Genomic DNA, 13000 nt, shown 5'->3' on the forward strand with positions numbered 1-13000 from the left:
ATTAAAGGTTTGGAATGTGGAGGATTATATGTAATAGAGACAAATCTATAGGAATGGTATCTACTTTCTTCTTAAAATAATCAAACTATTCCCCTATTGTATTGAACGTTTAAAAGTATAGGTAGTAGTGGTATTAGAGCATGGGTAGAATGAAGAATATATAATGAGAGAAAGAGTGATAAAAAAAGTAATGAAAGGGAAATTCACACTATAAATATAGAGTTGTCATAGGATGATAAAGAGTAATGGCAAAAGTAATAATTATAATCTTATATTTGTATGAGTAATTAATATCCAACTTTAAGTTAGCAAGTCTATCTTATATATATAACATTACAAGTCACACAAAAATAAAGTACATCCATACAAAACTTATTAAACTAATTTCAACATAAACATATAAATTATCTAAACCTTCCTCAACTCCATGTAAAATTAAATATTCTTCTATTCCTTATCTACCTCTAAGAAATTACTTTATTCTTTATGATTTAATGAATTTACCTTGTTCTAGAGCTCCTGTTCAACACGAGCTAAAAGGATGTCAATAAAGGCCATAGAGTCTAGTTTTATACACATCAATTGAATTTGATTACATGTTTATAAAGTTTTTTCAACAAATGCATTTTATTAACATCCTGTAATTAGGGAATTGAGAAATATTTATTCAAGTAATTCCATCAAATAGTTTAGATACCTTGTCTATGTTTCAATATTTTTCATGTCTTGTAATTATAGCATTGTATCAAACAATTTTTGTACCTTGTTTATTCTTACATTTTTTACATACACATCTACCAAGGAGGTTGAAACTACATCTAACAAAATTATTGCATTCCTTATCTTGTGATACATTCACATACTCCTTTATAAAATACTTCTTTTGGCATAGGTTGGGAGGATGATTGAAAAGGTTGTAGATTCTAGCTTTTCATCAATGCATTTGTTTTATAGTTTCTAAATACATGTCAGAAATTATATTTTGTGCATATCTTGTAATCATAACATTATACAAGGCCATATTTTAGGTTGGATGGTTTCTTTGTGTTTTGGGTTGAAGAAAAATTTGATCCACAAACCTCAATAAGCATGACAAATGTATGACATAAGTGGGGAAGAGGTGAAGGAAATAATTGCATATTGATCCATTAAAATTGATTACACACTTATTATTTCAGACTCAAAGGATGTGAAAAAAATTCCTTATTTATGCTTCCACATTTGCTTACATGTCTACCAAAGAAATTTTACTATAATATAATAATATTCCCCTTCTATTATAATTTTATGTGTGTCCATACCTTGTTCAAAAATCCCCCAATGCCACCATCGTAACAACCATTTACCTATCTATTTTTCTTTAGATACCTTGCTCACATCTTCATGGGAATGGTCTACCATTATTCAACAACCAATATCTTGTTTTATGTGAGCAAATTTATTCATTGTAGTTCTACATGAGAATAGCTAGATTAGAAATTAATGATGAGTACAATTTGAGCTAGAGTGGGAACAAAAATTGGCAACAAAAATGGGCCCACACCTACCACAAGTAATTAAATTAGCTTAGTATTTTTTTTAAGTTCAATTTCTTTAATCTAAGTAAAAATTGGAAAGATGCCATTCTTAATGTGATTATTAATTTTTATAAATTAGGTGGGAGAACCAAGTAGTTGAATACCTTAACTTTGAACTAATAAAAATTTACATATATAAATTCTAAACCACTCCCCAATTTTTTGTAGCATCTTATTTAGAAATTTCTCTGCATATAACTAGGATTTAAGGTCGATGGGGTGGCCAAGGGAAACCTGGGGCCTACAAGGTGTGGGGGAGTGATAAGAAATGAGTCTGGCTATTGTATTGCAATGGTGGCACTCCCCGTGGGATCCCAAACCAACCACTTAGCCAAGGCCATGGCTGCTTACCAAACTCTTGCCCAAATTAAATCTATGGGATTTACTAAAGTTTGGCTTGAGGGAGATTCAAATAATATAGTTCAATGCCTAAAAGGCCTATTCTCCACTTTATGGACCATAAAGAATATCATATCTCAATCTAAGGAGATAATAAACTCTTCCGAGCTATTTATTGTGTCTCACAATTATAGAGAGACCAACACTATTTCTGATTGGGCTGCCAACAAGATCGTCCATGTTGATCACATTATGAGCTAGAGAGGTGAGCTAAATCTTCCTCACGAAGCGCATGCACTCCTTATTTATGATAGAGTGCATGGTTACGAGGGAGTGATAAGTAATTATGACAATGCACTTATCAATGAAAAAGGCCATAATGAATCGGAAAGAGCAGTGCTCAAAGATTGAGCTGGAATTTAATGCGGACAAGACTCTGCATGTTTTGTGGGTGCCCATTTCTATTTTGAAGACCTTCCTCCTTTGCACTTTGATCTCTATTTTTTCCCTATTTTGCCTAGTGAAGGATAAGAATTATCTATTTACGGATGGCATGAGAGGAAATAGGAAAATAATTGAGCCGCTTTCCTATGATGAATGGAAAGACAAGCTGAAGGCCTAGGATATTCCGGAAATGGCTAAGATGATAGGGTATATGGAGAGAATTGTAGGGAAAAACCCTACCGTGACCGGAATTTCTAAAAAAAATTAGAAAGATGGTAAAATTATCATAGGAAGAAGAAAGGTTAAAATTAACAAAGGGATGATCGCGGAAGTTACTGGTATGCTGATGGAAGACAGAATTTTTTACAGAGATAGGAATCTCACTAAAGCTCCTATCAAGTGATTCCTAAAGGAGGACTCTGAGAAAAACAAGTTGGTCAAATCTAGAAAAACCTACTACTCTCCAAAAGTGATAAATAAGGTATGGAGATGGATTATGTTTGTTGTCATGCAATATGTTACACTTGATGGTAGATAATCTCATGTCTACGGTTATCACTTTGTGCTTCTGAATCATTTTTTCCATAAAGACCTGGTGTCTATTCCTTTCTATTTGTTTAGCTCCATTAATCCTAACATTAAGGATTTTAAGGCTAACCCAGAGAGTAACCCTCCCATGCATGAAGGGTTAATGTTGCTCTTATACAACCATGTCAAGGCTTCCTCTGTGCAGCATTCTATCACTGAGCTCTCTGATTCGAATGATGAATCTGAGGACTCTGATAACAGTGAAGACAACGGGTCTGATACTAAATGGGAAGATGATGTTGATAGGATTAACCCTACTAAGGGTTCTACCAAGGAAAAGGACAAAGATTTTTCATCTGGGTCCGGAAATAAGAAAGCTAGAAAAAGGGTTAAAGGAAAAAGAAGTAAGGTTCAGGAGGAGGAAAGTTGACTTCAAGATGATGAAGAGGATGATGAGGGGATGGATACTGATAGTGATTATGTTACCCCTCTGCTAAAAAATAAAAACAAGCAGACCCCTGCCATCACCAATATCAGCCCAGATAAAGGGAATGATGCTCTTAATGTTCAACCCAATCCTCAGGACCCCAATAAATCTACTAATGATGTGAAAGAAGAGGGGAAGACAATGAAGGAAGGTGATACTCTGCCTCCCAATGCTACAGATGTTAATGTGGAGACCCTGGATAATTTTGCCCCTAAGATCAACGTTGACTACATAAATTCCCCTTTAACCATGTTGAATACCGTGAAGAGTGGGATTATGGAGTTCTGCAAGGTTATTGACTGGATCTATTCGAAGATCAAAAGTTTGAAGAATAAGTCGGGAATTCATCCAGGAAAGTGACTACCCTTGAAGCTTTTGGTACTGGTAAACTCAGTACCCTTCCTAACTACTTGAATGAATTGACTAAAGCCATCAGCGATGTCGAGGCTATTACTGGTGCATATGGCTCTCAATTTAAGGTTGTGGAGGATAGATTCAATGATCTAGAGAAGCGGGTTCTCAATCATGAGAATACCCTAAAGAAGATTGGAGAACAAAGACAAAAAATATTGAAAGCCTCTGTCGATAGCTTTAGTATGATGATCAGCAAACTAGAACAGGTCCAACAGGAAAAGAACACTATTGATACTACCAAGGATAAGGTGTTGATTATTGAAGGGGGGACTACTGATCATGGTAAAAGAACTCGTGCTAGTACTAGGAAGATGACCCAGCATGCCAAGGACCTAGAGGATTTGAAGAGTGTTGTTGCCTCTATGGTCTTGCTGGATCAAGAAGCGGTGGAGCTTATCATAAATCTTTCTTAGGGTCTATTGCTTGTGGTTGTCCCTTAGTTTTCTCTATGTTGTCCCTCTGTTTGTTTTGGCTTCTTGTTGGCTTTTTGTCTTTGCCAACTGTTTCTTTGTTGTGTTTTGATCTTTCTAACTAGTCTTTAATGCCCTATCTTTTGATTATCTTTCTGTAAAAGGGTTTTGGGGCCCCTTCAAAACCTGCTTTTCACTTAATGAAAAACTAAGATTTAAGGTCCACATCATCAAATATGATGCCACATCAACATATTTTTAATTGAGGTGTCTAAATAGACCTAATAAAATTAGATCGATAGTTGTGCACTACCATGTTTTATTAATGTGTTGATGTGGGATCACATGATTTATTTCTTTTTAGGTCTAAGGAATACATTTCATTCAATTATGAGTACTCATCATCAATACTAAAACCTTTAAAGTCACAAAAATTGATATAATATTATTAAAAAAAATCAGCGTTAAAAAATGTTATAACTTTTGGAACATGGTAAACTAAAAGAATACCTTGAAATGTGAATTTAAAAGTATTTTTAGGAATATAATTTGTGTTATACATGCTCCTACTTACATGCATATGTATGTTTTTATTCAAACAATTCAAATAAAAATATTATGTATGCTCTTACTAATATACATAGTTGACAAATAGATGCAAAATATTGACACGTGGAATATGAGTTTGAACTAGTAAAGTTTAAAATTAGGGTTTTGAAAAGATTTAGACTAATTTAAAACATTTTTTCCTAGGTCAATTATTTTAAATGGATATGCATGATTGTTTGAAATGGGTTTTGAAAGTTTATTGAATTTAGAGTAATAGATTTTATATGTTTTTATGATATTTTCATGTATATTAGCATTTTTTTAGTGTGATAAGAGAATGTATAGGTTATATAACATTGACATGATTTCTTTCAAAGTTCAAAGTGAATTTATATTGTCTCGTAGAATAATTAACTATTTTTAGGGTTTTTGACATAATTTAGTATAACTCAAAATATTTTTCTATATTAATTGCTTGAAATGAATAGGCATGATTTTCTTAATTTAGAAAATGAAATTTAAAAGTTTGTTAAATATAGAGTAATGGAAGATTTTTGTAATATTATTGTATATTTTATGTATTTCCATTCATATGATATTAGCATCTATTTTTTTATGTGGGATGAACACATATATATTATAACATTTCCATTACGCATTTGAATGTTCAAAGAGAATAAATAATATCTTGCATTAAATATTATTAATTGTCATAGACTATGTCAAAGTTCTAATAATACCAAAAAAATCATTCAATAAGAATAACAAATAAGAATGTCAATAAATAGCATTAATTAATTTCTTCAATAATTTTATTAAAAAATTTGCATCCCAACTTTACCAAAAATTAATATTTGTTTTACATAAAAATCTATTTTTTCTCATTTTTCATGCAATATAACTAATTATAACTTCCTTAATATTATAGATACATGCCAATTAGCTTAAAAGGTTGGTACTAAAAAATCTAAATCTAACTACACTGAATATATTAAACGAAGTGGCTAGAATCCATTCTATCTTTGTCCTTCAATTTGCCAATAAATTCTTGATAATTTCTTAGAAATAATTTAGGTAATACTTTATCTTCATATGTAATATATAGCATGTATCATTGAAATATTGTAGGTGAAAATTGTGACCATCGTTTCCATAATATAACTCAAATATACCTATAATAAATCCAACAAGAAGTGGGTGTGTATCAACCACAAATATAGTAGGTGTGGAACATGGAGGATTATAAGTAATAGAGACATATCTATAGGAATAGTATCCACTTTCTTCTCAAACTAATAAAACTACTCCCCTAGTATATTGATGGTTTAGAAGGATAGCTAGTAGTGGTATGATAACATCGGTAGAATGAAGAATATCTAAAGAGAGTGAGGTAATGGTGAACAAAAAAGGTAGTGGAAGGGAAAGTTGCACTATAAATATAGATTTGTCATGGGATGATAAAGGGGAATGTCAAAAGTAATAATTACGATCTTATATTCGTATGAGTAAATAATATGCAACATTCAGTTAAGAAATCTATCTTAGATATATTGTCACACTTTAATAGCATTACAAGTCACACAAACATAAAGTACATCCATACAATAATTATTACACTAATTTCAACCTAAACATGTAAATTATCTAAACCTTCTTCAACTCCATATAAACTTAGATATTCTTCTATTCCTTAATTACCTCTAAAAAAATTCCTTTATTCTTTAGGCTTTGATGAATTTCCATACCTTGTTTTAGAGCTCATGTTCAACATAGGCTAGGATGATGTTGATAAAGGTCGTAGAGTCTAGTTTTATAAGCATCAATTGAATTTCATTGCAATTTTATAAAGTCTTTTCAACAAATAAATTTTGTTAATATCCTATAATTAGGGAATTGAGAAAATATTTCAAGTAATTCTATCAAATAGTTTAGACACCTTGTCTATGTTTCAATATTTTGCATGTCATGTAATTATGGCATTCTATCAAATAATTTATGTACCTTATTTATTCTTACACTTTTTACATGCACATCTACCAAGGATGTTGCAACTGCATCTAACGAATTCTTACATTCCTTATCTTGTGATGCATGCCCATACTTTGTTTTGAAACTCTTCTTTTGGCATAAGTTGGGATAATGCTGGAAAAGGTTGTAGATTCTAGCTTTACATCAATGCATTTGGTTGAACATTTATAAATACCTATTAAAACAAATATATTTTGTGCATATCTTGTAATCATAGCATTAAGTAAGACCATATTTTAGGTTTGTTTCTGAATTTGTATTTTTGGGTTGAAAAAAAGTTGATCTACGAACCTTAATAAGCATGGAAATCGTATGACACAAATGGGAAAAAGTTGAAGGAAATCATTGCATATTCATCCATTAAAATTGATTACACACTTTTTATTCTAGACTGAGAGCATATGGGAAAAAATATCTATCTATGCTTCTACATTTGCATACATGTCTATTAGAGAAATTTTTATTATAATATCCAATAATATTCCCCTTCCATTATGATTTTATGGGTTTCCATACCTTGTTTGAAATCTCATAATGCCACCATCATAACAACCATTTACGTATCTATTTTCCTTTAGATACCTTGCTCACACCTTCATGATAATGGTCTACCATTCTTCAACAACTAATGTCTTGTTTTATGTGATGAAATGAATTCATTATAATTCTACATGAGAATAGTTAGATTAGAAATTAATGACTAGTATATTTTGAACTATATTGGGAATAAAAATTGGCAAGAAACATGGGCCCACATCTGCCACAAGAAATTAAATTAGCTTAGTGTGTTTTTTAAGTTTAATTTCTTGAATCTTAAGTAAGAAATTGGAAGATTCTCTTCTAAATGTGATTATTTCTTTTTATAAATTAGAGGGGAGAAGCAAGTATTTGAACACCCTAACTTCACACTTATCAGTAATGTTTTATTGATGTGTTGATGGGGGGTCACATGATTTGTTTCCTTTTAGGTCTAAGGAATGCATTTCATTCAATTATGGGCACTCATCATCAACGTCACAACAATTGGTATAATATTATTTAAAATATTAGACATTAAAAAATGTTATAACTTTTGGAACATGGGCAGCTAAAAGAATACCTTGCAATGTCAATTTAAACGTAATTTTAGAAATATAATTGGTGGTATATATGCTCAAACTTACTTGCATATGTATTTTTTTATTGAAACAATGCAAATAAAAATATTATATATGCTCCTACTGATACATGCGTAGTTAAAAAATAGATGCAAGATATTGACACATGGAATATGAATCTGAAATAGTAAAGTTTATTATTAGGATTTTAAAAAGATTTAGCCCAATTTTAAATTTTCTTTCCTAGGTCAACTAATTTGAATGGATATGCATGATTTGTTGAAATGCCTTTTGAAAGTTTTTTAAAATTAGAGTAATAGATTTTGTATATTTTTATGATATTTTAATATATACTATTATATTTTTTTATGTGATAAGAGCATGTATAAGTTATATAACATTGACATGATGTCTTTCAATGTTCAAAGGGCATTTATACTATCTCATAAAAAACTTTATTTGTTGTTTTTGGGGTTTTTGACATACTTTAGTATAACTCAAAATATTTTTCTATATCAGCTATTTGAAATGAATATGCAAAATTTGTCTAATATAATTACATTGAATAAAAGATTTTTAAACAATTTAGAAAATGAGATTTAAAAATTTGCGAAATATAGAATAATGGAAAAAAATTTAATAATATTTTTATATGTTTTATGTCATTTCCATGCATTTGATATTAGCATTTATTTTGTGTTGTTAGAGGAATCCCTCTAGATCATAACATTACAAAACGTGGTTGAATGTTCAAAAAGTATAAGTATTTCCTTACATCATTAAATCTTAATAATTGTCATAGACTATGTGCATTAAAAAAAATTGAACCAATAAGAATACCAAATAAGAATGTCAATAAATACCATTTCTTAAATAATTTTATTAAAAAAATTACATCCCAACCGTACCGAAAATGAATATTTGTTTTAAATAAAAATCTATTTTTTTCTAATTTGTCAACCAATACAACTAATTATAACTCCCTAAATACATGTCAATTGGCTTTAAAGGCCGGTACTAGTAAAATCTAAAACAACAGTGAATGCATTGAAGTGGCTGGCATCCATTCTATAATTGTTCTTCTGTTTGCCAATAAATTATTGAGAATGGAGGGCACTACAGTAGAAGGCAGAGGATCTGCGCGAGTTAGACGATATCCCGGCAATGCCTGAAAATCCCTTAGATCGTCCCTTGACGTTGGCACAACATATGCCAATCATATCTTTTAGAAGTTTGCTTTGCTGATTTTTAGGTTGAGATGCAAATTCTTCTATCGCCATCCACTGAAAAAAAATGTTATTTGAACATCAGTTAAACGAATAGAAACTATCCTGCTAAACAATATTGAATCACCGCCGCATGTTTAAACGCGTACCTTGGCTGCAGAAATTTCGGTATCTTGCACAACAATATTAGAAGAAACAGATCTCAACATACACACGAAGAGAAAATCTGATTTTCCGAAAGGGGCATTATGACCATCCCTGCAGTTCATCCAGGTATAGCTATTAGAGAACTAAAAATTACTAGTTCAAACTTATCCTTCTTTGTACTAACTATGAAACGAGTTACAACTTTGTGTAATGAAAGTTTTGCTTACCTAAACCCAACCACTTCTACGAATTCTGTATCAATATTCTGTAAAAGCCCAAGAATATAGTTTGAACTATAAAAAATGTCGAAAATTGTATAGCAAAGAAGTTAAAAATTCTGATTCAAAGAAAAAAAGTAAGCTAAGTGACAATTACCCCAGTTTCTTCGTGAACTTCTCTTATGGCCCCTTCCTTAATGCCTTCCCCCTACCAGAAACAAATTGCCCATAATGCATTAGTCGGCGTCTTGTAATTTCATGTAAAAATTGCAGTGTCAAAAATTTAGTTTGATAACGGAATCTGACCCTGATACCTGCATCTTCCACAACCGGGAATGTTTGTAAGGTCCACTCTTTTCCTGAACTACTAGAGCCTACGTTGTCATTGCCATCATAATTTATGTATTAGATTTATCATTTCAAGCCACTGAACCACAACCGCTATTAGAATAACATTAACGGGTAGTCATTATACTAATTATACATTTTCCCAGTGATGTAAGAAAAGCAAATCCTCTTAACACGAACAAACACTTCAAATAGTGAATCTATTTTCGCAGTTACATTGCTATGGAGAGGAAGAGAATATTAAGCAGAACAAATTCAATATACAAGAATAATAGAAAGCAGAACTGCGCTACATTAAGACGTGCTTAATACTAGAGTTACCTGTCCCTCCTCGTTGAATACAAAAGCTGCAATTCCCACTTGATGTGAAGCATTATCAGGGATGGTAGGAGAAGTTTGAGGGATCCAATAAACTAACATCACATATGAAGGCTCAGCATGGTGGTACCAAAATCCGACCTGCAATTCACCAAACTCTATTGAAGCTTAAACAAATGGCTTGGAGTGAAAAAAGCATGAATGGTGGTAGCGGATTTTTGAAAAACTGACCTCAATCGCAACGGGGACTAGCTTCGCCTGGTCCTTGGGCACTTTAATCCACACCCCCTTCTTTCCCTGTATACCCATTGACCCAACAGGTGTTATGAATTGAAGGTATTATTTACTATTGGCTTGAGGGATTTGTATTTAGAGTTAACAAAGCAGTAAGCACTGACCTGGCGTGCCCATTGAGAAAGTGATGCCTTGAGTGAAGCTGCAAAACGAGAAGCATCGTTCTGCATATTCTCTATGTCAACAATTACACCATTGTATCTGTCTTCATGGGCTTTGAGCACTTCACATATTTCGTTCAAAACTGTTTCAACATCATTAGCGGTAGCCGAAACCTCGTTCGTTGGGAATGCCGTTGAGCAGTGTAAGCAGCGACCTCATGCCAAAAAATTGTTCAATAACTAGCACATTGAAATGAAAAGGAACCATAGTAGTGCAGGAAGAGATGCAGCAAGATTGAATTTGACTTCTTTCTAACAGATTATATTAAATCAGTAGTGCAATAGCAATATGCGTTAGAGGGAGGAAGTGTATATATACAATATAGGGAACAACCAGAGGAGATTTCTGGGATTTCAGACGAATTCTTCCGCGCTGGTAACAACCAACTACCGCTACCCTTCCTTACAGCTTAAGCGTTGCAAAATCCAAAAAAGAAAACTGAAAACTTGTATGCAGAGCAACGACAAATAGTGAATAACTTATCTTAAAAAAAGCTTGGGACACGCAAGCTATTTATTAGCTTTCTTCGTAATTTTGCAGAGGGGCTATCGAAACTTCTTATTAATGAAAAAGTATGCTACTAGGCTATCGAAACTTCTTGATAATGAACATGTATGCTGCTACGTGATCTTAATAATAATAATAATACAGAAAAGCGAAGTGATGAAGCGTTTCACCCTGCTGCGCAGGTTCTTGGGACTCTCCTACCTCTTTCCGCTTGCGAATTCCGTATTTTATTGACTTTCAATATACGACGACTATTTATTCACGTTGACTTTTTTTAAAATAAATAAATATTCCAAAACAGATTTCAGGTTTCCTTGTCCTTTCGATCACATCACATCACACCATGCATTGTTCCTTCCTTATCCCTAGTGTTTTCCATTACATCACATCATCTATCTTTCAAAATTTCACTTGAAATTTCAATCCTAGTCGTCCTCATCTACCTATAATTATTGTTGGAAGATGTAATTTCTCCCATAAATGAAATGTAGTCATTAAATGAAAAAGACAAAAAAAAAACCAAAAATCTAGAGAAGGAGGGAAATATTTTAGAAAGAATAAAATATAATTAACATTAAAAAATACAAAAAATTGTGGAGGGTAAAAATGAATCTCTTCTACGAGCACACACTAAGCTTTGATTGCTTAGGTGGCTAGTGTGGGCCCTTCAAGTCGTGTTGTTCACCGTTCCGCTTGTCGTTACGTGGTATTGTGAACACATAATAAATCATATAAAAACAAAAATTATTTTATTGAAAACATGTAAGAACCATACAATTTTTGGCAAACTCTATGAAAGAGAGTTGTATGCCCTTCAGTCTATCCAATTTGGGCAAACTCTGTAAAAGAGAGTTGTATGCCCGAATCTATCCAATTTGGACAAACTCTTTGAAAGAGAGTTGTATGCCCAAGCCCGTACAAGTTAGCCAATCTTGTGAAGGAGCGTATGCCTGTGGACTTCATGAGAGCTGATACAAATTGGCTAACTCGATAGACGAGATGCATGTCATAGCTTTACAAACTCGTTCTATGAGTTGTATGCATGTAACTCTCCAATCTCTCTAACTCCCTCCAATTGGATTCGAATTGGGCTTATTTATAAGCTTTCAAAGAAGCTAAACAGCCACTACATCAGAAATCGAAGAGACAATCCAATATTGAAAGATTTGAACAAAAATTGATTAAAGATTAAAATATTTCATTTAATTGAATACTCAAACTTATTTCTGATCACTCCGTTAGCCGTTACTTCCGTGCACACTTTATTTTTTAACCGTTTTCCCGCCCATAACATCTCCATAAGAAGGTTTCTGACCAAACAATTTTCATTTGTGCAGGTACTCCCGGCTTCTGCTAAAATGGGAGCTTTGGGATAGGGTATGGGCATTTATTGAAGCGATTATTGCCAGATTTCTATAGTCACAAATGCTCTTGTAAACATTTATGCAAAAATGTGGATGCATAGACAGGCTGTGTGTACTGTTTGATCAAAGAAATTTGGTCTCGTCGACTGCTATAATTGAAGGATATGCATAATGTGTGTTTGTTCAAAAGGATTTAGAAACTTTCAAACAAATGCGATTGGCAGGTGTAAAGCTAAAGTCCGCAACTTCCGCCAACATCCTCTCAGCCCGTGCAAAAATGGGGGCTTTGGAATAGGGTACGGACATTTATCGAAGTTTTTATCATGTAGGGGAAAGGACCCAGTAGTTGTGCACCCTAACTTCGCGCTTCTCAAAATCCTACGTGGAAATTTCAAATCACTCCAATTTTTTTACAGCAACTTACTTGGCAAGTCCCCTACTTATAACTAAGGTTTCAAGGTCACATCATCAAATATGATGCCACATCAGCATGCTTTTTGCCCAAGTGTCCAAAATAGCCCCCCAAAAAAGTGAGACCAATAG

The 13000-nt window shown here is 32.8% G+C and overlaps 1 protein-coding gene across 1 annotated transcript; it reads right to left on the reverse strand.

Annotated features, from left to right (window-relative positions):
* Positions 1-8970: 8970 nt before the first annotated feature.
* LOC131028398 (nudix hydrolase 2-like) lies at positions 8971-12763 on the reverse strand. The gene is made up of 9 exons (XM_059216389.1): positions 12667-12763; positions 10529-10740; positions 10362-10427; positions 10134-10271; positions 9779-9838; positions 9622-9672; positions 9474-9511; positions 9249-9357; positions 8971-9156 (listed from the first exon to the last, which is right to left on the reverse strand). The coding sequence occupies exons 1-9, from the start codon at positions 12761-12763 to the stop codon at positions 8971-8973; spliced, it is 957 nt and encodes a 318-aa protein (XP_059072372.1).
* Between the last annotated feature and the right edge of the window lie 237 nt (positions 12764-13000).

Source organism: Cryptomeria japonica, unplaced genomic scaffold, assembly GCF_030272615.1.
Source record: "Cryptomeria japonica unplaced genomic scaffold, Sugi_1.0 HiC_scaffold_2182, whole genome shotgun sequence".
In the NCBI taxonomy this organism is placed as follows: domain Eukaryota; kingdom Viridiplantae; phylum Streptophyta; class Pinopsida; order Cupressales; family Cupressaceae; genus Cryptomeria; species Cryptomeria japonica.